Source organism: Eleutherodactylus coqui, chromosome 8 (assembly GCF_035609145.1).
Source record: "Eleutherodactylus coqui strain aEleCoq1 chromosome 8, aEleCoq1.hap1, whole genome shotgun sequence".
NCBI lineage: Eukaryota > Metazoa > Chordata > Amphibia > Anura > Eleutherodactylidae > Eleutherodactylus > Eleutherodactylus coqui.
This window is the reverse complement of record NC_089844.1, coordinates 117,996,727-118,024,371: the sequence shown is the minus strand read 5'-3', so window position 1 is coordinate 118,024,371 and position 27,645 is coordinate 117,996,727. Positions and strand designations below refer to the sequence as shown.

The following is a 27,645-nucleotide window of genomic DNA, read 5'->3' as shown; positions in this document are numbered from 1 at the left end:
CCCCCCATCGCAGCGACAGCCCCCCCGGCCTAGCGCTAGCTCCCCCGGCCTAGCGACAGCCCCCCCGGCCTAGCGACAGCCCCCCCCCATCGCAGCGACAGCCCCCCCGGCCTAGCGCTAGCTCCCCCGGCGCAGCGACAGCCCCCCCGGCCTAGCGACAGCCCCCCCCATCGCAGCGACAGCCCCCCCGGCCTAGCGCTAGCTCCCCCGGCGCAGCGACAGCCCCCCCGGCCTAGCGCTAGCTCCCCCGGCGCAGCGGCAGCTCCCCCGGCGCAGCGACAGCCCCCCCGGCCTAGCGACAGCCCCCCCCATCGCAGCGGCAGCCCCCCCCGGCGCAGCGGCAGCCCCCCCCCGGCGCAGCGGCAGCCCCCCCCGACCCATCACTTACCTGGGAGGCTTCTCGGGGCTGCTGGGCTGGGCTGGTCTTCTCCGCTGGGCAGCTCCAGTTTCTGCACCTTCCTCTAACAGAGGATGGTGCAGAATGGCCGCTTCAGCGCGCTCCCGAGCAGTGACAGCTCGTCTGCGCATGCGTAGAAGAGCTGTAGCGGGGAGCACACTGAAGCGGCTCGTGCTGAATGGAGAAGACCGGACTGCGCAAGCGCGTCTAAAAAAGCAAGCTGCCAGCGAATTTAGACGGAACCATGGAGACGAGGACGCTAGCAACGGAGCAGGTAAGTGGAATAACTTCTGTATGGCTCATATTTAATGCACAATGTACATTACAAAGTGCATTAATATGGCCATACGGAAGTGTATAACCCCACTTGGTTTCGCGAGACCACCCCTTTAACAAAAACTATAGACTCTTAAAATTACTACAAGGAGTCTCACAACATCCAGGATAAAACATTACAACGTGGAATGTGGAATGTGTTTGTTTCCTAATCCGGCTACTCATTGTACAAGCTCTGCAAAACCCCATGAGGTTAAGTGCTGCTCATTAAATATTACATAAAACTAATAGCTTTCTGATGACATTATTATCCCGGATCAATAATATCTACAGAGGATTCGTTCAGAATGGCATTTTACACCTGTATAAATGTATCATTTTCTAGGTCACACAATGGAGCGGCACAGAGAGCAATTTGCATTGAAAAAGTAAATGACTCACCATTCAGCCACTCTTCGGATTTACAGTGGAAATTATAAGCAATCCCCCAGAGTTGTTCGAAAGGCACCTTATTGATTATTATCTCTTGTAACAAAGGAAATTGACTTTTCTCCCATTCAAGTAGCTCCTCTTCTTTATTGACAGCCTATAAAAATCGCCATCACTTTATTAGGGAAGCAGGCAATACAAGTCTGCAGTTAATCAAAAAGCTCAATGCCACACATTTAGATTTGGAAAAACATATACACAGTGCTGTGTAAAAGTTAAACCTCTTAGTGACCAAGCCTGTTTGCGCCTTAATGACTAAGCCAAATTTTGGAAATCTGACGTGTCACTTTAACATAGAATAACTCCATAAAGGTTTTGCATATCGAAGTGATTCTGACAGTTTTTTCGCCACATGTTGTACTTCATTTAGGTGGTAAAAAAATAGACCGATAGAATTTGTGTATATTTATGAAAAGTGCCAAAATTGGGAAAATTTTGAAAAGATTATAATTTCTCACATTTTCAACTGCAATATGTCAAATATGTTCAAACATACTGTACAAATTTTTGATGAGATATATATTTCCATCTGTTTACTTTATTCTGGAAGCACATTGGAAAAACTTTAGTTTTTTTTTTTTTAACCATTTAGGAGATGTACAAATTTAACATTGATTATCAACATTTTGAGGAGCATTTAGTTTTCCTACACAAAGCAGAGATTGCAAAGGCTCATAGGTGTCAGAATGATAGATACCCCCACAAATGACCCCATTTTAAAACATACACATCTTAATCTATTCACTAAGGGATGTTATGAACATTTTAATCCTCCAGTCTCTTTTCAGGAGTTAATGCAGAATGAGAAGAAAAAAATTACATTTCATATTTTTTAAAGTATATCATTCTAAAGAAAGGTTTTTTTTTCCTATAGTGCACATGAAAATGAGGATTTGCACCCCAAAATGGATACCCCTGTTTGTCCTGTGTTGAGAAACATACTCATTGTGGCCCTAATCTTCTGTCTGTATGCACAATGGGGCCCAAACCAAAAGGAGCAGCTGGTGGCTTTCAGAACAAACATATTGGTTGAAGGTGTTTCATGCCCTAATGCACACTTATAGAAACCTTGAGCGGCCAAAACAACAGAGAACCCCCACAAATGACCCCATTTCGAAAACTAGGCCCCTTACCGAATTCATCTAGGGGTGTACTATATATTTTGACCCCACAGTTTATGAATGAATCTAAGCAAAGCAGGAGGAAAAAGATACGATTTTCATTTTTTTAGCTATTGTGTCATTTTAAAAACAGTTTTTTTGTACAGCATACATATGAATGAAGACCTGCACCCCAAAATGGATACTCCTGTTGGTCCTGTGCTCGGAAACATTCCCATTGTAGCCCCAATCTACTTATAGACACATGGCTAGGCTTGTAATGGAGAGAACACCCTTTGGCTTTCATGGCACAAGTGAATAAATTCCAGGCCAGGCCCCATTGTTCACTTGTGCAGACAAAAAAATTGATTGCTGTTAACCACTGGATAACGGCGATCACGTGACCAGGGACCACGCACACCGGAAGCAGGGAGATTTTAAATTTCCCGGGCTCCCCCCGCTCCACCCCGCCGTCCCCCCGCATTTGCTCAGACGAGTAATCAGTTACTCGAGAAGACCAATGCTCGCTCGAGCATCAGCCTTAAACGAGCGTGCTTGCTCATCTCTAGTGGTCACTGAGGGGTTAAGGTCGCCTTCACACATGCAGTAAACGCTGCAGAATTTCTACTAGCGGAATTGCTGCGGATATTCCATTGAGCTTATAGTGCAAACGTTGTGGAAGAGATTTCAGAAATTTTCTTTATATGATGCAGAAGAAAATTTCTGCACCAAATTCCGCAACAGAAACTCGTAGCACATCTATTTATGCTGCATATTTCTGTTGCCCAATTCAGTCCTTGAATTACACAGGTTAAATCTTGCACCTGTTCTGCAATTAAAAATGCGGCTAAATCCGCACCCAAATGGGATTATTAAGGGTATTCTATCTGAGGCATGGTGGAGCTTCCTTGCAAGTTTATGGAGTTGGATTTCGCTCAGAATAAATACACTTTGAGCTCTCAGTCAAAGATTCATAGAATCATATTGTCAAGGTGTGCTGCTGGGACGTGTTGTACTAAGGTTCCTAGCAGCACAGCTCCACAGGTGAGGGTTAATTAAGCTGGCTGGGTGTAGTATTTTCCAGCAGCCAATCCCCCCTTAGTCTGCAGCACATATAAACCCAGCTCCTGTCAATAGTTGATGCTGGTCTTGTACTGTTTGGATATATCTGGTTTGTTCCCATGCAGATCTGTGTTTGCATGTAGGTCTGTTGTGTCTCTCTGCTTCCCTAAAGACGGTTTGGACACCCGTAGTCCTAGTCTGCAGCACATGCAGCTCCCCTGTTCCCTTTCCCTGACAGGTCTCGCTCTGTGTGTCAGTTATGTCAGTGTCTTATGTCTCGCTCTGTGTGTCAGTTGGTGGATCCCTGACACAGTTCCATATGTCAGCACTGTGGCTGTCTGTCTATCCCCCTGTATGAGGACACTTGGACTTGCAGTGAGTTTCATCTGTGTGCATGTGAGCCCTGGGTGAAGTCTGTGTGATTTGCACTATATGTTGTAGTCTGCTGTAAAGCTAGTGCCTGCAAGTCAGTATCCTGTTGTCTGTCCTGTACAGCTTGCTGTGTGACTTGAGTTCTGTTGTCTGTGCCGTTGCAGCTTGCTGTGTGACTTGTGTTCTCTTTGTCTGTGCCGTTGCAGCTTGCTGTGTGACTTGTGTTCTGTTCGTCTGTGCCGTTGCAGCTTGCTGTGTGACTTGTGTTCTGTTCGTCTGTGCCGTTGCAGCTTGCTGTGTGACTTGTGTTCTGTTCGTCTGTGCCATTGCAGCTTGCTGTGTGACTTGTGTTCTGTTCGTCTGTGCCGTTGCAGCTTGCTGTGTGACTTGTGTTCTGTTCGTCTGTGCCGTTGGAGCTTGCTGTGTGACTTGTGTTCTGTTCGTTTGTGCTGCTGCAGCTTGCTGTGTGACTTGTGTTCTGTTTGCCAGTGCCGTTGCAGCTTGCTGTGTGACTTGAGTTGTTTGTCTGTGCCGTTGCACCTTGCGGTGTGACTTGTGTTCTGTTTGTCTGTGCCATTGCACCTTGTGGTGTGAACTGTGTCCAGCGGCACTGGACTCCTGCTTAGTGTAGGGACTAGCGGTATAGCCAGGGGCAGTGAAGTGGCCCACTAGCTTCCACGTTTTGATCAAAATGTCAACTAATATCTGGTATTTATACTCAGTTTTACCATCTGCTACTAGTGTTTGCATTTTGGCTGCTGTATGCTGTGTTTCCTGGCTCTGTGTGTCTTCTTGTTCTATCCAGTAGTCCCTGGCATGTGTATGTGTCCTGTTCTGGTGGCGTGGTTCCTAGGAGCAGCTAGGGCCTAGATCCGAAGATCGCTGGGCTGCCGTTTATCAGGGCAATGTCCCCGCTTAGGTAGGGCCATGTCATCCTTCCTGTAGCAAAGGGCCAACTGTCTGAAACCCGTGTGTGTATCCAATCCTTGGTCACAATCGTGTGGGCCCCGTGCTTAGTTGCCCACACAATCTTAACACATATAATAATAGAATGGTAGAGTTGGAAGCATCAGGTCCAACCCCCTGCTCAGTGAAGGATTCACTAAATCATCCCAGGCAGATGTACGTCCAGCCTCTGAAGACTTCCATTGAAGGAGAACTCGCCACCTCCCGTGGCAACCTGCTCTACTCATTGATCACCCTCACTGTCAAAAGATTTTTTCTAATATTGAATCTGTCTCCTCCCTTTCAGTTACATCTCATTGCATTGTCATGACAGGCATCCCTGTCTCGGGTTTATGCTGCCCGTGGTTCACATAGCATGAACCCGATGCAGAATACCTTTAAGTGTCACATACAATGTCCTTTTGGCATATCTAGTGCAGTATACCCAGAGATCCAGTTCTAACTGTGTTGAAAATGTATAGCACTAGACACCGTAAATATACAAAGGCAATGGTATAACCCAGCTGCCTGTTTGTACAAGTGGAAAAGAGAGGAATTGCATCACATAGAGTTGCAAGAAATGACGATCCAGAATTATTTAATGGAAGATAATATTTTATAGATAATAATATTATATAGTTTTACATAATATTTACTATATAAAACATAAAGGAGAGCGCCTCAATGTGTACCTACCTGGCAGTAATATAATGATAGCGGTATTGCTCACCTGAATGAGCTGTGACTTACACAGCTCTGACCATGCACAAACAGTCTGGTGGCTGCCCACTCCGCTGGGCAAACACTGGCGTTTGGTCTCAGAAGACAAATACAAAAAATCTGATCGGCACACAAGCCAGGGACCCGATGAGAGGAGTATAAGCTTCTTTATTTTCAGCACAGGGAAAAAAACAGACACATGCAATGTGTTTTGCTACTGGACAAATAGCTTCCTCAGGCCATATTTTTACATTTCACTTATATACAGACTCCCAGTCATCCTGTAAAACATATGGCCTGAGGAATCTATCAGTCCAGTAGCGAAACACATTACCTATGTCTCTTCATTCCATGTGCTGCAAAAAGAGAAGCTTATACTCCTCTCCTCAGGTCTCTGGCTTGTACACCGATTGGAGCTCCTGTACCTCTCTTCTAAAAGTATTTGCTAGAACAGACGGGTCAGGAGAGCAACTGATCCTCTTTAAAATGTCCATAATGAAGACCATGAACATAAAAAGGGTTAAGATTGAGGGAAACATCGAACTGCCAATATATTAATAGATGGATCAATGGATTAGTTTCACAGAGGCAGGCCAATCTACTGATTTTTTGAACCCTTCACAGAGTAGGCGTGATTAAAATTAAAATTTTTTATTTATTCGATTACAAATAGGGCTCACGACAGACATACAACATAAACTGTCACATAAAAATGTGACACTGATACGAGGTAAGAACAGAACTTTCACCCAATCGTGACTTATAATAACACTCCAGGGGGACAAAAATTGGTTCCCTCCTGGATGTTTGTTTAAAAACTTTTTCTAAAGTCCTCCTATCATAAATATTTTTTGGGGGGTATTAAAGGGGGCACATTATTTTCCTTATTATAGGGGATTCTTTAGGATTCTGAAACACAGTACCCCCTTTCTCCCCCCCCCCCCCTTCTGTCCTTACCTTGTATCAGTGTCACATTTTTACGTGACAATTTATGTTGTATGTCTGTCGTGAGCCCTATTTTTAATCGGATGAATAAAGAAATTTTAATTTTAATCACGTCTACTCTGTGAAGGATGGATCAAGGGATAGATTAAAATTTATGATACTGTAAACACAGTACAATGCTCTGGCAACTACTGTGTGTTCATACACTCATCCATAATAGCACTATATTGGTGACAACACTAACAATACAGACTGAGCCAAATAATGAGAGCTTCTTGCCCTTTAACCCCTTAATGACATGGCCTATTTTGGGCTTAAGGACGCAACGATTTTTGGTGGATTTTCTTCTCCATTTTACAAAAGTCATAACTTTTTTATTTTTCCGTCGACGCGGCCGTATAAGGGCTTGTTTTTTGCGTGGTGAACTGTAGTTTTTATCGGTGCCACTTTTGGGTCCATTAACTATATTGTAAAACTTTTATTTTTTTTCTATGATAGCAGGGAGAGAAAACGCATCAATTCTGCCAAAAATTTTTTTTTTTGCAGCGTTAATCATGCAGCATAAATGACACAATCCTTTTTTTCTGCGGGTCAGAAGGGTTACAACGATACCAAAATTATTACATTTTTTAATGTTTTTCCACTTTTCTGCAATAAAAACCCTTTTTTGGAAATCTTTTTTTTTTCTAAATCGCTGCATTCAAAGTCCTGTAACTTTTTATTTTTTTATGTACAGAGCTCTATGAGGGCTTATTTTTTGCAAGACGAGCTGTAGTTTTAATTGGTACCATTTTGGGGTACATACGGCTTTTTTCATCACTTTTATTGCGTTTTTAGGGAGGCAAAATGCTAATAATTAGCATTGTGCCTCAGTTTTTTAGCGTTTTTTAAACACTTTTTCCCGTGCGCAGTGAAAAGCATGTGCAGCTTATTGTACGCGTCGTTACGGACATGACAATACCAAATATGTGGTGTTTTTATTTTTTTAAACTTTTTTTTATGCTAATGTAAGAAAAAGCATAAAAAAGGGGTTTTTTACCTTTTTTTTACATTTTTCTTTTTTATTCATGTTTCTTTTCTTTTTTTTTTTTTACACAATTTGTGTCCCTCTGGGGCACTTACAGTACAGCACTGGTGATCGTTGTGATAAGGCATGACAGGGCTACTGCCCTGCCATGCCTTATCGCTTATACAGCGATCACAGGCTATGGCAATACAGGACGCTAGTGTCTGGCATCCTGTTGCCATGGCAACCAGCCGGGCTCTCTGCAATTATATTGCGAGAGCCCGGTGACGTCACAGAGGGAGCGCGCTCCCTCTGTGAACCCCTCCCATGCCGTGATCTACATAGAACACGGCAAGGAAGGAGTTAACAGCGGGGGGGGGGGGGGGGCGCGCATCTCTGATGCCCCCCTGCTGTTGCAGCGGAAGGCCGGCTATGACTGACAGCCGGCTCCCGCTGCGGGATAGTGCGAGATCATAAGTGATCTCGCGCTATCCCCAGGACGTAAGTTTACGCCCTGTTGCGGGAAGTACCGCGCTGCCAGAACGTAAACTTATGCCCTGGAGTGGGAAGGGGTTAAAGACTAATGGCTGCTAATCAATTAGCCAAGAGAGTTAAAGTCCATTTATACCAGCCGATGATCGCTTAAAAAAAAAACCCGCTAATCGGCCATCGTTTTAGAGAAAATTGGTGCGTGTAAATGTGTGCCCATCATGTGCTTTTCGGGCACTGTTAGCTGATCGTTAAATTCAAGCTAACCTAAAAATCGTCATTCACTCTTATCAGAAGTTCTCCATGGGGAGTGCTGATAGCATTGTTTCCCCATGGAGAACAAAGGATCTGAGGGCAGATAATAACCTCTATTAACTGCATTCAGCAAAGGCTTCATTTGCATACCTAATTGGTACTTAAGTAGCTGAGTAGCTACTTAATACTTTATGCAAAATGATTGCTCAAAACTCCCACTCAAACTGTCATTTGAGCGATCTTTGAGTGATCATCTGCTGGTGTAAATGGGCCTTAATAAGGGTACAATGTAACCCCTCCCTTCGGTCAAATTTAAAGAAGCCAGAGAAAAATTGTTTATCATTTGGTCCATTGCTAATATGTATCCAGTAAAGTCTTTATTACTGAAATATCAGCTCTGCTCCAGTTCTTTGGTTACACCACATGACACTCTGACTCTCCGAATCACACAGAACCTCAGTTCCTCTTTGCATTTCTATGAGAGTCTCATAGAAATGCATAGAAAGAGTTATAATCCGCAATGAAGGCGCTGTGTGATTTGGAGAATCAGTGTGCTGGTCATGTGGTATAACCGAAGAACTGGAATGGAGCCGACATTTGAATGCCAACCAGGTGAACCTTATTTCCTTCTCCCAAATGAAAACACGCGTACAGCTGAGAGTGTATGTTCATGGGGTAAATACAACACAGATGCGATATTTAAAGTGTGTTGACAGCTTAAGTAGTTATATCATAACTTACAAGCAGGCAGCACTGTTTAATCAATTGTTATTGTAAGCTATCTCAAATGCATTTGCAGACTACATTTGATGTAGTTTGTTGACTTGTTTGATGGAACATGTCATACTGAATGGAAGCTCCACTAACCTCCATCCATATGCATTCACATAGCCTGCCACGCACAAATAACAGCACTGCATTCAGCTACTGGACACATAGTAAACACTAAGAGCGTGAATAGGAATGTTCATAGAACATTGGGGCTTCATCATAATTCTGGTTTCTCTGTTCTGTGTTTGGAGCATAGGCGTACCAGCAGGGGGTGCCGGGGTCGCAGCGGCGACCCGGCCCCTGCACTTGAGGGGGCCCAGAGGCCGCCGTTGACCATACACGTTCACTTCGCCCTGCACTGTCGGCTGCCACGTGCTTAGTGCGGTCTGGTCGACAGCACGAGCCAGAGAGGAGAGTAGGAGAAGGGAGGGGGGAGGACTTGGAGAGACGACAGGGGAAGAGGAGGGGGGATGGGCGAAGGAGCAGAGAGGACAGAGACACAGACTCACCGGTTCAGCACAGCATCGAGTGGACCAGGGATGATGATGTCATCTCCCTGCTTCTTCCCTCCTGCTGACACAGCTGCTCTCCTCATCAAAGAAGTAGTCCGGCCACCGGGGGTATGTATCTATCTATCCATCTGCTTGTCTGTATGTCTTTCTATATGTCTGTCTATCTATCTTGCCTGGTCTCCTATCTATCTATCTATCTATCTATCTATCTATCTATCTATCTATCTATCTATCTATCTATCTATCTAATATCTATGTCTCTCATATCTATCTATCTATCTATCTATCTATCTATCTATCTATCTATCTATCTCTGAATCTCTCTCATATCTATGTATCCATCTAGCCATCTCAAAAAATGCAGCCTACAGTGCTATTTGTTCTATTTAAAAATCGGAAGCCTCACAGAAGGGAAGCAAATGGAAAGCTTTCCACTTTTTAAAAAAAATTCCACTGAAATGGGGAAAAACGGATCCATTTATTTCCATTTCTCTGCTCCAAAAACACAACAGAGAAACAGAATTATTACCTAAGTCCTAACAGATGTGAACTGAGGCTAAGCCCAAGCAGAAACAAGAAGTTTACTTGCTTGCCCTTACACTTTAACTACTTAAGAAAAAGGAAATAATTAAGTATTAACATGCAGACAAAAATGTAAAGTGTGTGTCTTGTTAATAAACATGTAATCAAACTCTTCGAAAGTTGCATTATATTGTTTATATACAACATGGTGGATACAGGTTCAAAGCGGAGATGACCAACCTCAAACTCCATAAGGGCTGCATTCAAATTCTTGTCCAACTCTTTTAGTTTTTCAACATTATTTTTCATTTCTTCCATGGTCATTGCCTCCTTTTTCTTAAAAGCATTGATTTCAGACATGTAGCCATTAAGTAGTTTCTCAAAATCTGTGCGCCTAACAAATAAAAGATGTGGAGTGTTCAGTTCATGGTTTCCTTATGGAGTACATATAACAACTCATGAGTCAGTATTAGGCTGCTTTCACATCTGCGTCGGGGGTTCCACTTTTCTGTTCTGTTATAGGAGCAAGACAGGGGAATCCCCTGGTCGAACGGATCCATCTTATGATGCAACTGAACAGCGCTGAACGGACCCCATTGACTATAATGGGGTCTGTTTTGTTTCTGCCCAGCTGTTTGGCATTTTACTGGATGAAAAAGTCCTGCATGCAGAACTTTTCTTTCAGTATTTTGTGCCAAATCTCCAACACAACCTATATATATATTTGTTTTGAAATAGTTTTAAAAATTTTCCCTAGTCTTTAAAGCTTGATGGAAAAATGTCATCCTCAGCATTTTTCAGTCTAGCTCTAAAAACTGACAGGGATGGAAACCATGTGAAACCGAGACCAAAGAGGTTTCCATCTCATATATGGAACCTTATTGTTCCACCCCAGTTCCGTCTTAGTTCAAGTCTTTATGCAGTTTTCTGTAGAGAACAGAGAAACAGAGACAGAACTGATGCTAAGGATGAAGTCTGAAAAGAGCCTTATTAGGGAATGCACTGATTAGTGATAAATGATGCACAAACTGTTTGGATATTAAATAATAATACAAATAAAGCTATACAAAACAAAGTCTGTGGATTGCTTTTAGGAGACGGAGTGAAGGAGCATTTGTTCTTGCACTGAAGTTCTCCTCCACAGGAGATATGGCATGAAGCTAGATAAAGTGGCATCAGAGAGCGTAGGATGAATGTCTCATGGTACTTCATTACATACGGTACTTGGTAGTATTTCAAGAGACAATCATCCTAATGACTGTGCAGACATTGTGGTTAATACCGTATTGAGAGAAAGTATATTGGAAACAGCTCACCCATATGTGATCTTGTTCACATCCAAGTATACTGAATCCAATGCAGGGAACCTTCAGACTGTCCTCCAGCTCCAGTACAATGTAGAAAAACTGTTAAAAGATCCAGCACTGGAATATCCATAAAATGACAAGTTTTATTTAAACACGATTAAAAGCCATAGAAGAACATGTCTAGGATAAAGCTACACGCTTCAGGCTGACTCCGCATAGCTTCAATGAAGAGCTGTATGGAGTCATCCTGAAACGCACAGCTTTTTCCTAGACATGTTCCTCTAGGATTTTTAAAACTCACGATTTATGGATATTTCGTTGCTGGATCCTTTAATAGTTTTTCCACATTGTGGTTAATATACAGTAGGTCAGTGTAGGGCAAGCTCTAGGAAAGGTGGACTAGGGCTGCAGTGTCAAGCCAGTGCCATGGTAAAATACTCCATATGGTAGCAAGGTGATGATGGCCGGTCTCCACTTCATTAAACAGGGTCGTCTGTGGGCTAGCCAGGTCCTTGCTGTGACTAAGCATGGTACAGAGTCTTGAAAGGATTGAATGAATGTAGCTCAAATCTATACATTTTTGGTCGGTGGGTCTACAAATTTTTGGGGCATTGATGTTTTCCTAAAAACTTTATAATCTGGTGAAAGGATGGCTGACATCAAGCAACTAGACCACATGAGCTGGATACATTTTAGGTAAGTGGACCCTGCTTAGGGTGTAAAATTATGTTAGACTTACTTATTATGTGTCAGACCATCACCACCAAGCTCCAGGTGCATGCACATGTCCGGTGTGACATCACGGTGTCAGCACCAGATCACATGAGCACCAGAGCACATGCGCGGTGCCATTTGGTGCCAGATGCCGAGAGAGAATCATTGGCCTTCTGTTATAGGGCTGTTAGGCTGTCTATTGCCTCAGCCCATCAGTGTCGTTCTTAAGGAATTTATTCTGGCTCATCTTGCCAGAGCATGCTGGTAATTCATTTGTATCAAGGTCAAGCTCAGTGATTATAGGTAGTTTGTGCATTCCTTCAAGGAACTTTGGACTTAGTCTGTTGTGAATTTGCTTTGATTATTCTTTCCTTTTTAGGGCAACTGCTCTGCTTAGTTAGGGCAAGACTTTAGGCCTCAGTTCCATTTTTATCCCCACCAGCTGTATTGTCCTGCACGTCTAGCAACCAACCCCATGTGTTCTACGTGTCACCCACTCTGTCACTGACCCCTCTTCCAGAATTTATTAGTCAGTTTCCGTGACAGGACTAGACGGAATGACATTATGGTTGGGGGAAATGTAGATGTATGAGGGTAATCAGTCAAAATTGGAATTCTGCAATTACTGTATAAATATGTGTCAACAGTCTAGTTGGAAAGTATATGGTGCAGTATTTCACAGCTAGACTGTGTTTTCCTGTATACTTGTATATGACAGGTTGATATATGAACTCCATTTTCTCTTTGTATAGTCACATTTGAAGTTGTTTTCTGTCTTATTACCTTGCTGTGTAGTTGTATTGTTAAAATATATAGGTATAACAAAAAACCTAGAAAACCTATATAATAAAAACTTCGCTCCCCTAACAGAAGAAATAATAGCACTTCTTCGAACATATGACCTGCCATTCCTTACTTGGTTTGGCAGGAAAAATCTGATCCAAACATATATCGTACCTAAAATACTATACAAACTACAAATGATACCGATCCACTTGCCAAGCTCCTTTTTCAAACGCATTAAATCATCACTCTCCAGATTCCTATGGAACAGTAGAAGACCCAGGCTTTCACATAAACTCCTAGCCCAGAGAAAAGAGCATGGAGGCATAAACCTCCCAGATATGGAACAGTATTATAAAGCAATACAGCTCAACAGATGGCTGGAATTAATCAAACCCTCAAAAAACCTAATTGTAAGTGCACTAGCACAAGCGTCATATGGAAAATCCCTCAAAGGAGATCTATGGCGCCCCCCTCATAAAACCCACATTAAAAAAAAACCCCACAACCTTCTCTTGAAAGGAATATGCGAAACATGGGCTTCGCTTCAAAAAGAAATAGCTCCCCATCCATCCCCCATAGCGCCTTTATCCCTTGTGCCAGAGTACCTCGATATGGACTTAGACAAACACACTAAACAGGTCTGGACTAACCTAGACAAACTTTCAATAGCAGACCTTTGGTCCCAACGAGACCTCAAAAACACGCATCTAACTGAAAAACTGCTAGCTTCAATACCGGGCCTTCGACTCAACCAACTTCAAATCCTACACATAACCAAAATCCTCGACAAATTCAATAAAAAGTTCCCATCGACACGTCCTCTTACAGATTTTGAGAAAAATGTCGAAACTCGTACCACTCAAAGTAGAAAATTAGCTCTCCTAAAAAAGAAATTCATAACCCATCAAGAAACATCTAGACCAGCATACATCAGATCCTGGGAGATGGAGCTCGGAATTAACTTATCAGACAAAGAGGTGAAATTCATATTGAACAACTCACACAGATATTCTAGATGCACCAAATTACAAGAGAACCACTATAAGCTTATCACTAGATGGTATAAAACCCCTGAGTGGCTTTACGCATATAAACTTTCTAACACAAATCTGTGCTGGAGATGTAATGAGCATGTAGGCTCCTTTATACACATATGGTGGTCATGTCCCCGAATTAGGCCCTTTTGGAGCCAAGTCGAAAATAAAATACGCGAAATAACCCGCAGATCATTTACTCTCCACCCAGAACATGTGTTCTTAGCAAAACCGTCAGCAACCTATAAGCCCTCAAAAACCAATCTGATTACTCACCTCATATCAGCAGCGAAAGTTATAATCCCTTTAGCATGGCTTCAACCAACAGCTCCCACCTACACGGAATGGATAGCGAAGGTAAACGAAATTCGCCGCTTCGAAGAAATGACAAGCTGGTCATGTAGAACACACGAACAATTCAAAAAAATATGGGGCCAATGGCCAGGCACCCCCTCCTCTACATCCCACTAAATGGCATACAGTCTCTTTAGCTACAATTTAATTCAAACAGAACTTGCATATCTCACTCGTCTCATGATTTTCTTTTGGAGTTAGAGGTTATAATATAATAATAGATGTTCTCCCCCCCCCCCCCTCCCCCCTCCTCCCTTCCACACACCCTTCCTACCCTCACCTCTTTCACCATCCCAACCTCCGTTAAAAAAAATAATCAAGAAACGTTTTGCTTCTGTAACAATTAACAATGTTCAACTATTTTTCTCTGTAACAAATGTTTATTACAACCCTGTCGGTTGAACTTGTACATGCCTTTCTTGAATAAATAAAGAATAATTAAAAAAAATAAAAAAAAATATATAGGTACGGCTGCTTTCACATCTGCATCAGGGGGGATGTCACATTTTCCTGCTCCATTTTGGGGAGTAGAGAGGGATATCTCCTGGCTTAATGGATCCGTATTATGTCGGAACCGATTACTGCGGAACAGACTCCATTGACTATAATAGGGTCTGTTTGGTTACCGCTCAGCTGTTTGTCATTTTACCGGCCGAAAAAGTGCTGCATGCAGCTCTTTCTCTTTCGGCATTTTCTGCCAAATCTGCGACGAAATTTCCAGACAGAGGTTCCAGCGCAGATGTAAAAGCGGCCTAATCCAGCGCACCAAGAAGCTGGATAAAAATGCCACACTTTAACTGGAACATTAAAAGGATAACCGCGTAAAAGTATTCACCGTGACTGCTAATACATTTCAGACAACTGTCCCTAACCCCTTAACGCTACAGGACATACAGTTATGTCCTGCAGGCTTTGGGTACGTATGTAGGGTTATGGCGGGCAATCCCGCTCCATACAATGCGGGTGCTGGCTGTTTCTTACAGCCGATACCCACCCACAACAGCTCAGATAAGCCGTGCCGCTTATCGGAGCTGTTAATCCTTTAAATGCCCCGACTGATTTTCAGGGGGCCACGTATTGCCCCCTGGGATTAGATTGCGGGTTGCAGTGAGGTTGTCATTGCAGCCAGGGGTCTTCTGAAATACCCCAGGGCTGCCAATGCAGGGATGCCTATCAAGATATGCCTGTGCCGTGACTTGATAGAATGTCTGTCAGAACGTGATATAATGTAATGCTATGGCATAACATCATACCGCCGGAGTGATCAAAGCATTGCAAGTTCTTTTCACCTATAGGGGTTAAAAAAAAGTAAAAATATGTTTAAAAAAGTTTTACTAATTATAAAAAAAATAAAAAGTAATGAAAAGCAATGAAAAAAAACATTTTGACATATTTATAATAAAAGAATCTAAACAATAAAGCAAAAAAACATATATGGTATCGCTGCATCCGTAAAAGTCCGATCTATCAAAGTAACGCATTTTTCACCCCGCACGGTAAATGTCATCATAAACAAAAAATAAAGAACGACAGAATTGCACTTTTTCTGTCACTCCGTCATCAAGAAAAAAATGTAATAAAAAGCGGTCAACAAGCTGTATGTATTCCAGAATAGTACCAATAGAAACTACAGGACGTCCCGTACAAAATGAGCTCACGCACAATTATGTCGACGGAAGATAAAAAAGTTCTAGCTGTCAGAACATGGCGACAGATAATAATTTTTAAAAATTGAATACCTTTGAAAAAAATAAAAGTAGTATAGCAAAAAAAAACTATATGTTTGATATTGTAGTAATCACACTGACCCATAGAATAAAGTTATCAGGTCATTTTAGTTGCAGTGTGTACGTCGTAGAAACAAGACGCACCCAAAGATGGTCGAATTTCAGGTTTGTTTCATTTCACTCCACTTAGAATTTTTTTACAGTTTTTCAGTACATTATATGGTACATTAAATAGCACCCATGAAAAATACAACTCATGCCGCAAAAAACAACCCGCAGACATCTCTTATGATGTGATGAGTTAAGCAGGCAGCTATTATGCTAGTGGCTTTATTAACCCCTTGAGTGGCACGCCCGGAAAATTTCCGGGACGAGCTCCACTGCCCATAGTGATATACCCCGGAAGATTTCCGGGCTATGTATCACTATGGGAGCTGCAGAGCACAATGCCACAAGCTGTGACAGTGTGCTCTGCCTGCACAGACCCACAGAGAACAAAACAAGGGCTTTGAAAAACCAGCAGAAGATATTGCAGATATGCCGTAATCTCCTGCACTGGTTTGTTTACAGGTTGCCATAGAGACCATCGGCTTGTCAGAAGCAAGCCGATGGTCTCTGTGGCAGGGAGAGCTTGGTGCTTGGCTGTCAGAGGACAGCTAGGTACTAGCTCTTACAGCAGAGATCAGAGAAAACCTCCGATCTCTGCTGTGTTAACCCTTTACATGCTGCAGTCTATGTGACAGCAGCATGTAAAGGGCTGTCACTGCAGCATGTAAAGGGCTGTCACCATCGGACCCCCGGAATGTGATCAGGGGTCCTGATGGGTCCCTGTGGAAGTCCCCTAAAGGGACAACAAAAAAAAATAAAAAAAAAAAAAAAAGTTTAAAAATTATAAAAAAAATAATAAAAACACTTGTCTCCCTTTACTTTGTAAAAAAAATCAAAAATACAATCACACATGTGGTATCCATGCGTCGTAATGACCCAGAGAAGGAAGTTAATACATTATTTAACCCCTTAATGACATGGCACCTTTTTTTCTTTTTTCCCCATTTTTTTTTCCCTCCCCCCTGTTTAAAAAATCACAACTTGTTCCGCAAAAAACAAGCCCTCATATGGCCATGTCAATGGAAAAATGAAAAAGTTATGGCTCTTGAGACGCAACTGCAAAATTAGTTGAAATTCAATGATTAGACCATTTTAAAAAACCTGCCCTGGTGGGCACGACAGAGTGGTAAGAAACCTGCCACTCAAGGGGTTAAAGCAATACTACATCAAGCCCTTTAAGATAATTCACCTCTAAAGAGGCTCCACCAGACGGTCAGATCCATAGATGCCAAACAACGTGATGCTTCCATTATGAGAAATTAAGTAGCATTTCCAAAGACATTTTCACTTGTAACTAACATTTCAGTGTAATAGAGAATACATCTCTTACTGCTTGTTAATCCTCAGCATTTGCTCTAGAAGCCTTGCAGCACAGCAGAACAGTAAGTACACAGCTGAATCAATAAGTACAAGTTGTGCTACAGATACACAAAATGAGATGGTAAATAAATAGTTTGGTTTGTACACAGGGCTGGTTTTATGGGAAGAGAGGGTCCCTCTACCCTCTCCTCACTTTTGCTCAAAAACTTTTCTGCTCATTTCAAAAGCAACATATATAAAATGATGCTGCCATACAATCACTAAATTGTATCTTCATAAATCAATCATATTATACCGCCATATAAAAGTCTCAGAACGATGTGATACTGTATATTGCCAACACGTAACTAGCATGTAATGGCCAAATAATAGTACCATACATTGTCCACATAATCTCACCATAAGGAGTGTAGAACAGGAGACACAGAGCACTCTGTGGCGGTGACTTGCAAGCTGCACAGTTCTCTGTGGGCACAAAGCTCACTGTACATAAGCGCTTACACATTACTGAAACTGGAATCTAGGAGGAGCCAAGGCAATTGCCCAGTTTACCATCACTTAAAATTGCCCTCATTATGTACTAAAGTATATAAAGAGTCCTTCTATAAAATGTAACAAACTTCTCGTATATATAATAATACATATAATGTTTGGTCACAAAACGATAATAATACCCGATAATTATCTGCTTATATTATAATAGCTGATATACCTGGCTTCACCACAGTTAATTTGATATAGGTGTTTACTTGTTGTTCGCACCGAAAATTTTAGAAATTCAAGGTTACTTTAGAGGAACCGAGGAATAAAATATGTATACACATAGAGGAACATTAGATTCTCCTCAGACTGCACATACCGATGTGCCTCTGCAGAATGTGTCACCTCTCCCATTCTCTTCATTTAGGACCTAATGAATGCTCGCGCCAAATTTTACGCTTGTACGACACTGGGAAGTTATTTTACATAGGGGTGCACTTACTTTTGCACTTAGCATTGAATAACCGAGTTGTGACCCCTTTGCTTTTCCTTTTTAAGACCCAAAGAATGGTTGTGCCAAATTTCATGTTTGTACGACATCAGGAAGTTAAAGAATTAGATTAGGTACATTACACAGGGGTGCCAATATTTTTGCACTTAGTATTGAATAATCGAGTTGTGACCCCCTTACTTTTCCTATTTAGGAGCTAAAGTATGCTCCTGACTAATCTCATGTTTGTACGACACCGGGAAGTTAGGGAATTAGTGGTGAGTCAGTCATAGAATATAATCATAGAATGGTAGAGTTGGAAAGGACCTCCAGGGTCATCTGGGCCAACCCCCTGCTCAGTGGATTCACTAAATCATCCCAGACAGATATTTGTCCGGCCTTTGTTTGAACACTTCTATTGAAGGAGAACTCACCACCTCCCGTGGTAACCTGTTCCACTTATTGATCCCTCTCACTGTCAGAAAGTTTTTACTAATATCTAACCTGTGTCTCCTCCCTTTTAGTTTCATCCCATTGCTTCTAGCCCTTTCTTGTGCAAATGAGAATAGAGCTGATCCCTCTGCACTGTGACAGCCCTTCAGATATTTGTAGACAGCTATTAAGTCTCTTTTCAGCCTTCTTTTTTGCAAGCTAAACATTCGCAAATCCTTTAACCATTCCTCATAGGACATAATTTGCAGACCGCTCACCATCTTGGTAACTCTTCTCTGAAATTGCTCCAGTTTGTCTATGTCTTTTCTAAAGCGGAATGCCCAGAACTGGATACAGCATTCCTGATGAGGTCTGACAAAGGAAGAGTAGAGGGGGATAATTACCTCTGTGATCTAGACTCTATACTTCTCTTAATACATCCCAGAATTGTATTTTCCTTTTTGGCTGCTGCATCACATTGTTGACTCATGTTCAGTTTATGATCAATTGGTACACCCAAGTCTTTTTCACATGTGCTGCTGCTTAGCCCAATTCCTTCCATTCTGTATGTGCTTTTTTCATTTTTCTTACTCAGATGTAGAACTTTGCATTTCTCCTTGTTAAATACCATTTTGCTAGTTGCCGCCCACTGTTTAAGCTTTTCTAGATCCTTTTGAATACTCTCCCTCTCTTCTCTAGTGTTAGCTATCCCTCCTAGCTTTGTGTGGTCAGCAAATTTGATCAGTTTCCTAATAATTTCCCTCCTCTAGATCATTTGTAAAAATGTTGAACAACACTGAGCTCGGGACAGAGCCTTGTGGTACCCCACTTGATACATTATTCCACTTGGATGTGCAGCCATTTATGTCCACTCTTTGAGTACGATCACTCAGCCAGTTGTGAATCCACCTAACAGTTGCCTTGTTAATTCCATATTTGGTCATTTTTCAATAAGTATGGTATGAGATACTTTGTCAAATGCTTTACGAAAGTCAAGATATATCCACCGCATCTCTCTGATCAACCCAGTTGGTGATTCTGTCATAGAAGGAAATTATATTCGTCTGGCATGACTTGTTTGTCACAAACCCATGCTGGCTCTGGTTAATTACTCAATTTTTATCCAAGTACTTGCATACATGCTGTTTAATAATTTGTTCAAAGATCTTTCCCAGTATTGAAGTCAGGCTCACAGGCCTGTAGTTTCCTGGATCCACCTTCTTCCCTTTTTTGAAGATAGGGACAACATTTGCCCTTGTCCAATCTTCTGGGACTTCTCCTGTTCTCCAGGAATTTTCAAAGATTATGGCAAGTGGTTTAGGAATTACCTCTGCTGCTTCCTTTAGTATCCTAGGATGTAATTCATCTGGACCTTGAGACTTGAATTCATATAAGTTAGCTAGGTGTTCCCTCACCATCTCTCTGCTTATAGATAGACTGCATTTTTTATTCCCCCAATAGCACAGGGAAGGTCAGTTGATGTTCCATCTACTTTCTGAGAGAAAACAGATATAATATAGGAATTTAAAAGTTTGGCCTTCTCAACATTATTCTTACCCAATTCACCATTTTCATCCTGTAAGCATCCGATAGCTTCTTTGACTTTTCTTTTGCTTTTGATATACCCCCCAAATCCTTTTTATTGCTTTTGGCCTCTGTTGCAACATCAATTTATTATCAGCTTTAGCCCTTCTGACACTTGCCCTACAGTTCCTGCAGACCGCATTACATTCTTCTTTAGATATTTCCCCCTCTTTCCATTTGATAAACATATTTTTTTTCCTTTTTAACATGTGTGCAAGTTCTGTGTTAATCTATCCTGGTCTCTTTAAATGCTTCCCTTTCTTCCTTCTTTTAGGGATTGTTAACGATTGTGCTTTGAGAATCTCATTTCACAATATTTCCCAACCCTCTAAAATATTTCTGTTCTGAAGAACATCCAGCTATTGGATTCTTCCTATCCTCTTTCTGTGTTCATTATAACCCGCCTTTCTGAAATCCAACCTTGAGGTCTGAGTCTTAGGTCTTCCTCCTTTTTTTATCCAAAATTCAAAGATAGCATGATCTTCCTTCCTCAACCATTACCTACCTGTTGGTGAGAATTAGGTCCGAGATAGCAGATCCCCTTGTTTTCTCTTCTACCTTTTGGAAGATAAAGCTGTCAGCAAGAACAGATAAGAATTTGTTGGATTCATTAATCTACCTGAGAGAGATTCCCAACAAATGTCTGGATAGTTAAATCTCCCATGATCACTATGTCATGCTTTTTTGAGCGCTTTGCCATCTGATGTAGAAAGAGTTCATCCATATCTTTTGCTTATCCAGGTGGCCTATAGTAAATGCCTACAATGGTGTCCTTTCTGTTGTTCTCTCCTTGTAATCTTACCCAAACAATTTCTACAGAACTCCCATCCTCTCAAGCTTGAACCTCGGTGGAGATGAATGTTTTCCTAACATACAATGCGACACCTCCTACCCTTTTTTTAGGTCTGTTTCTTATGCATTCCAATCATGTGTATTATCCCACCAAGTTTTCGTGATGCCTATGACATCAGATTTCTCTTTTTGTGTTAGGAGCTCCAATTCTCCATGTTTGTTTCCCATGCTCTGGGCATTTGTGTAGAAACATTTTAATTTGTGATCGATGTCTCTTGCTCCACTACTTTCCTTCTGAAATTTTTGTTTCCACTTTCCACTTCTAATAGCAAGGTTCTGCGACCTGACTGCTTGTGGATATACAAGTACAGAGCTCCATTCCGTAAAGCATGTGCTTTCACTCCCAGTTTTAGTCTGTGTATATCGCCTGCCTTCCTCTTTAACCCTTTAACTACAGGCTATTTTTCAGGTTTTTGTTTCTCAATCCCTGATTTCCAAGAGCTATAGCTTTTTTCCATTGACACAGCTGTATGAAGGCTTGTTTTTTGCGGGCCGAACTGGTGTATATATATATATATATATATATATAATTTTATTTTTTTTTACTGTAAATTTTTATTTGAAATTTACAAAGTTCAGAATGTATCACAGCCTCATCAATGCACAACAAAGGCTGCATGCAATTAAGCAGATTCAGGGAGTGAGAGAAAGAGGGGGAAAAAATATGGCTGAAAAGCAAGCTATAATATAATCTTCTCTTTTGAGTCCCGGGCCAATCTTGAAGTTGAACTGTGTTAGAAAACGACAAGAATCCGAATTGTATATTTTAATGTACCATTTGATGTACCATACAGTGTATTGGAAAACCTAAACATTTTTAAGTATGGTAAAATATAAAAACTGCAAATGTGCCCTTTTTCTGGAGTTTTTTTGCTTTTGCAGCATTCATGATGCGCTATAAATGACTTGTTAACTTCATTTTATTGCAATACTATGTAGCATTATGGCAATGCTATATTTATAATTTTTTGTTTTACTTTTGTAACAAAATTAAAAACCTATTTATTAAAAAGAAAAATGCTTTTAGTTGTCATATTCACAGCCCTGTCACTTTTTTATTTTTCCCTCAATGGAAGTGTGCAAGAGCTCTAGCTTTTATTTCTACCACTTTTGAAAGCACATGACTTTTTGATCAGTTTTTAGTTAATTTTTATCAAGAGACAAGGTGACCACAAGACACAATTCTGGAATTACGCTTTTTTTTTTTACACCATCCATCAAGTGAGATAATAATGTGATACTTAGATAGTTTGGGCTTTTTTGGATACGACAATACCAATTATATTTATCTGTTACTGTTTAAATCGTTTTTTGGGAAAAGTGAGACTTTTAAAAAAAATATTAATATCTATAATTTTTTTATTTTTAAAAATTTTACATTCCCTTTACATTTATTTTTTTCTTCAATAATTGTATTTTTATTAAAGAGCATTTTTCCATACAAAGAAATCATACTTGAACAAAAAGAGGCACAATTCCAAAATCGGGTACACAAATCAAAATTGGCATATACATTATAAGGCCTCGGTCACACGGGCGTTTTTTGCCGCGATTTGCAGATCGCATGACGGATGCGCATCCGCAAATCGCGTGACCGGGGCCGAAAAATCGCCCGAAAAATCTGCTCCTAGCCGCGTTTCATTAGAAACGGGCTGGAGCAGTGCAGCGCTGTCCAGCGCATTGAATTCAATGGAGCCGGCAATACAGCCGGCTCCATTGAAAGCAATGGGCTGCGGACGATCTCACGATGAATTTTCGGGAAGGGCTTAAAAATATAAGCCCTTCCCTGAAAATCATCCAAAACTGTGTAAAAAGTAAAAAAAAATATATACTCACCTTGTCCCGGCAGACGGAGTTCAGCCGCGGCCGGCCGGCAGTTCTCCTGAACTGCTGTGAGTAGTATTCAGCAGCCGGGGATTTAAAATCCCCGCCTGCTGAATGAGCTGCCTCTGATTGGTCCCTGCGCTGAGCCAATCAGAGGCAGCTCTCACTCACCCATTCATGAATTCATGAATGGGTGAGTGAGTGCTGCCTCTGATTGGCTCAGCGCAGGGACCAATCAGGGGCAGCTCTCAGCTGAATGACAGCTGAGAGCTGCCCCTGATTGGTCCCTGCGCTGAGCCAATCAGAGGCAGCACTCACTCGCCCATTCATGAATTCATGAATGGGTGAGTGAGAGCTGCCTCTGATTGGTGAGGGCTGTGACCAATCAGAGGCAGCTCATTCAGCAGGCGGGGATTTTAAATCCCCGGCTGCTGAATACTACTCACAGCAGTTCAGGAGAACTGCCGGCTGGCCGCGGCTGAACTCCGTCTGCCAGGACAAGGTGAGTATATATTTTTTTTTTTACTTTTTACACAGTTTTGGATGATTTTCAGGGAAGGGCTTATATTTTTAAGCCCTTCCCGAAAATTCATCCCGCGCTCGCCGGCAGCCCATTGCTTTCAATGGAGCCGGCTGTATTGCCGGCTCCATTGAATTCAATGGGCAAACATCATTCTTCTCTGCCACAGCTGTTACAGCTGTGGCAGAGGAGAATGATTTGTCTAGTATATGTTCTCAATGGGGTCGGCGCTGCTGCCGCCGGCCCCATTGAGCGCATATAGAGAAGAACAGGAAATGCAGATCGCAGATAGGTGCGATCTGCGATTTCTGTTCTATAATTAATCGGACGAGCGCATAAAAAGCGCTCATGTGTCCGATACCATTGCAAAGCAATGGTTCTATAAAATCGCCGGACGCATGCGCAAATCGCACAAAAAAACGCCCGTCTGACCGAGGCCTAAAGCAGGTTTCAAAGTCTGATTGTCTAGGGAGAAGAGGCCCATGCATGAGTAACCTGCGGGATCTGTTAGATACATGCAAGCATCCTTGTACCTGCATCTGACAAACACAGTGCGGGCAGTCCCTTACTGTCAGCACATCCTGCAGCTCCACGGACCTCAACTATGAGGGGTTTAACACCATAAAATCCATCCAGGTTGCCATCCATAAAGACTTATTAATATATCTGCGTAAAAATTTTTTTGTCCAGGTGATAGGTTTATTCACCACATTTTTGACCTCAGATATCAAGGGGGCCTCCCCCGATCTCCACTGTCTAGCAATCATTAACCATGATGCTAGGATGATGTGCGAGGTGAGAACTGAATAGGAAGGGGACAATTTATTCGCATTTAAAAAAAAAATTGGCATGGCACAGAATAAATTAAGTCGAAGACCACATTCCAAAAGGAGGGTATAACCGGGCAAGACCACCACATGTGGATGTAAGTGCCCTTCAAGCCACACCCCTTTCAACATGACTCAGGGACATCTTTATTCATTCTAGCCAGTCTCGCTGGCATCAGGTACCGATGCAGAAATATCTTCTGCGAGGACTCCAGTGGGCAATACCGTGCAAGACTTTCTTGGTCCAGACTCCTTCAAACTGAATTGCTGCTTAAAGTCTATTTCCCACAACAACATTTGTGCAGACTTACTCTGAGAGTCCAAAGAGAACGAATCATCATAAAATGTGGATATGCCACCAGTGACACTTGATGGAAGTGAGAAAAAAGTGAAAGCCGCCTTGAGGAATACTGGCCTGTGCACATCTAGGGTTTGTAAAACATATTTCAATCTTAGATGGGCAAAACCCAACCTACTAGGAAGATTAAATGTCTGTCTCAATGTATAGAAGTCCAGCACAACATTATCTTTATACAGATCTCCAATTTTTTTAATGCCTAATGCCTCCCACACCCTGAAATCAAAGTCTGAGGGCATGGATGAAAGAAATCGTAAGGGGAGGACCAAGATCGGGACCACCGCGGAAGATGTAGAGAACCAATTGGTTCCAGGTTTGGATCGAGACTTGAAGGCTCGGAAAAGTGTGTGTCAGCAAAGAGGGAGGCCTAGCCCCGAGAAGGGCAGTCAAGGGGGCATCTGGGCATCTAATACCGTGGTCTCTATGGAAACCCATTTTTTACGCAATGGGGCAACCCACCACTGGGTTTGATCTAATATAGGAGCAGCAAAATATCTCTTGACGTTGGGTGCCCTCATGCCTCCTAACTCATATGGTTTCTTTAGGTTGGAGAATTTAATTCTGGCATGGGCTCCTCGCTAAATAGATTTATTGATGATAGATTGAAGTTTAGAAAGGAAGGTTGCTGTCATAGGAATCGCTACCGTTCTAAAGATATATAAGATTCGTAGTAAGAACATCATCTTAACTGCTGCTAATCTGAGAGCCAAGATATAAAGGGTTTGCGAAAATTATTTAAGATTTGCAGAATATAGTTAAGAAGCGGCAGATAATTTTTTGCAAAACTAAGAGAGCTGGGGTACGTTATGTTGATACCTAAATAAGGTATGGAGTGCTCATTCCATGCGAATAGGAATGAATCTGTTATAATTTGCTTAGTTTTAGCATCTATTCTAATATTTAGCAGCTGTAATTTTGCATTATTCACTTTATAGTATGAAACTTCACCAAAATGGGCTAGAGTAGCTTGGGCTTGTTTAAGACAGGTGATAGGGTTTGTGATTGCTAAAATAACATCATCTGTGTACAGGCCTATTTTGTGTTCTTGAGAAGTTATTTTGATTCTGTATATGTCTTTATTACATCTGATCTGTTCTACTAACAGTTCCATGAGGAGAGTGAATATTAAAGAGAGAGGGGGCACCCCTGCCTTGTACCATTATAGATGACAAATGAGGGCAATATGCAACCAGAGAAGTCTCTTGCTGATGGCGATGAGTACAGAGGAAGGATAGCTGATTTAATGGGGCCCAGAAGCCAAACTTCTCCACGGTCTTTACATTTCTTTTTAGTCCCCTCAGGGAACTTGAACTTGTGATCATTTGATCACTTCTGTCATACTGCAATACTTTAGTATTATAGTATATTGTATTTTTCACATTCACGTATTAATCCCTGCCATGGCAGCCTTGCAAATCTTTATTAGACCCATGGTTTCTATAGCAACTATTGGCATTCGGTAATGACATCACATGGTTCCAATGGTGAGTGGGGTGCACCCTTAGCTGACCATTTACATGCTGCCATTAGGACTGACTCAGCACATAAGCTGTCAAATAGCCACAATTGGAGTAAGCGCCAATTGCAGCACTTTGCAGCATGTGTCAGCTGTTAGAAACAGACAGCACCTAGCAGATATACCTACCCCACACCTCTGTCATGTACGTGTATGTCAGAGAGGGTGAAGAGGTAAAAGCCTGGTTCACACCAGCATTAGAGGGGTTGTGCCAAAATATAAAGTTATCCTCTATCCACCTGAAAGCGGATAACTTTCTGATCGGTGGGGCTCTGACTTCTGTAACCCGCACTGATCCAGAAAATGGGGTTCCTGAAGGTCCCCTATGAATGGAGCGGTGGTCACACATTCATGCTGCCATTCAGCTGAGTATACAGATTAGCCATCTCTGGCATTACACTTTAATAGTTAGCAGTGTGCATGTGTGACCGCTGCTTAATCCTTCAGGGGTCCTTTGAGAACTACGTTCTCAGTATCGTAGGGGTCTCAGCAATTAGACCCTGACAGACGAGGTTTCTATGTTTGTACAACCCATTTAAGGGTTCCATTTGGGTTTCCTACAAAAATAGAATGACTACTTAAGCAGATCCGTCCTATGACAGAACTGACCAGACCTGACTGACTATAGTGGGGACCGTCCGGCTTCCATTATGCTGTCCACTATTATGCTACGCTATTTCATCCAGAATTTTTGAATGAATCTGTGTAACAGGCCTTGTACTAAGCCTCCCACACAGATATGAACCCCTGCTCATCACCAACAGGGCTGTGCAAGCTGTGATTTCTGTGAGAAAAAGCATCTTGAAACTCTTGTGTGGGATATACAACATGCTGAGTGTGAATAATAAAAATCCCCCTGTACTTCTCCGACATTAAGAAGAAGTAGGTAAGAAATACATATATATATGGCTGCTGGATCAAACTACAGGGGTTCATTTGTAGTCTGTAACTATGGAGCAGTAACTACAATAGCTATAGTGTCAACTTGGTGCACATAGGTCTGCAGAGGAGCTGTGTACACACAATGGTAGTATGTTTTTAAGTAAGATTAAGACCTCCATTTTTATTTTAGACTTTTTAGAAAGAGGAAAAAAATACCCTGTCTGCTCTACAGCTTTATCTCATTATTATAGTCTGATTTGACACAGTAGGGAGCACCACTGGGCCTAGTTTTACAGCTAAAAGACATGTTTCTTTCTTTCTATTCTGCAAAACACACTGTATTACTCACTAGACCCCCAGGGTTCAAAAATCCAGGTACAAACCTAAGAAAGAAAAAAACAAATAGAAAAGTAATTGCTGTGATCCTATTTCTGGACAAATACCAAGGTTTTACTTTCAATTACGTCTTGTACTGTAGCTCTGCTATTCTCAACCTGATAAAAAAATAATAATAATACAATTCCTTAGATTGTCGTCTGGAAGATTTCAGTGCTGAGGACACTGAAGAGGCTTCTAGTCACAATGGGATTCCTTGAAATATCACGGTTAACAAGTTTGGTACATTACAAAAATAATCTGTCATTTGTCATCCATCCCTACTCCTTGCGG

General features: G+C 41.8%; 1 protein-coding gene across 1 annotated transcript in view; it reads right to left on the bottom strand.

Moving 5' to 3' along the window:
• Window positions 1-27,645, bottom strand: part of DNAH3 (dynein axonemal heavy chain 3) — a 379,066-nt gene that overhangs the window by 213,904 nt on the left and 137,517 nt on the right. The window contains exons 16-17 of the mRNA XM_066576291.1: window positions 10,102-10,255; window positions 1,115-1,259 (exon numbers count right to left, since the gene is read on the bottom strand). Coding sequence (XP_066432388.1) covers window positions 1,115-1,259; window positions 10,102-10,255 — 299 coding nt within the window. The remainder of the gene's footprint in view (window positions 1-1,114; window positions 1,260-10,101; window positions 10,256-27,645) is intronic.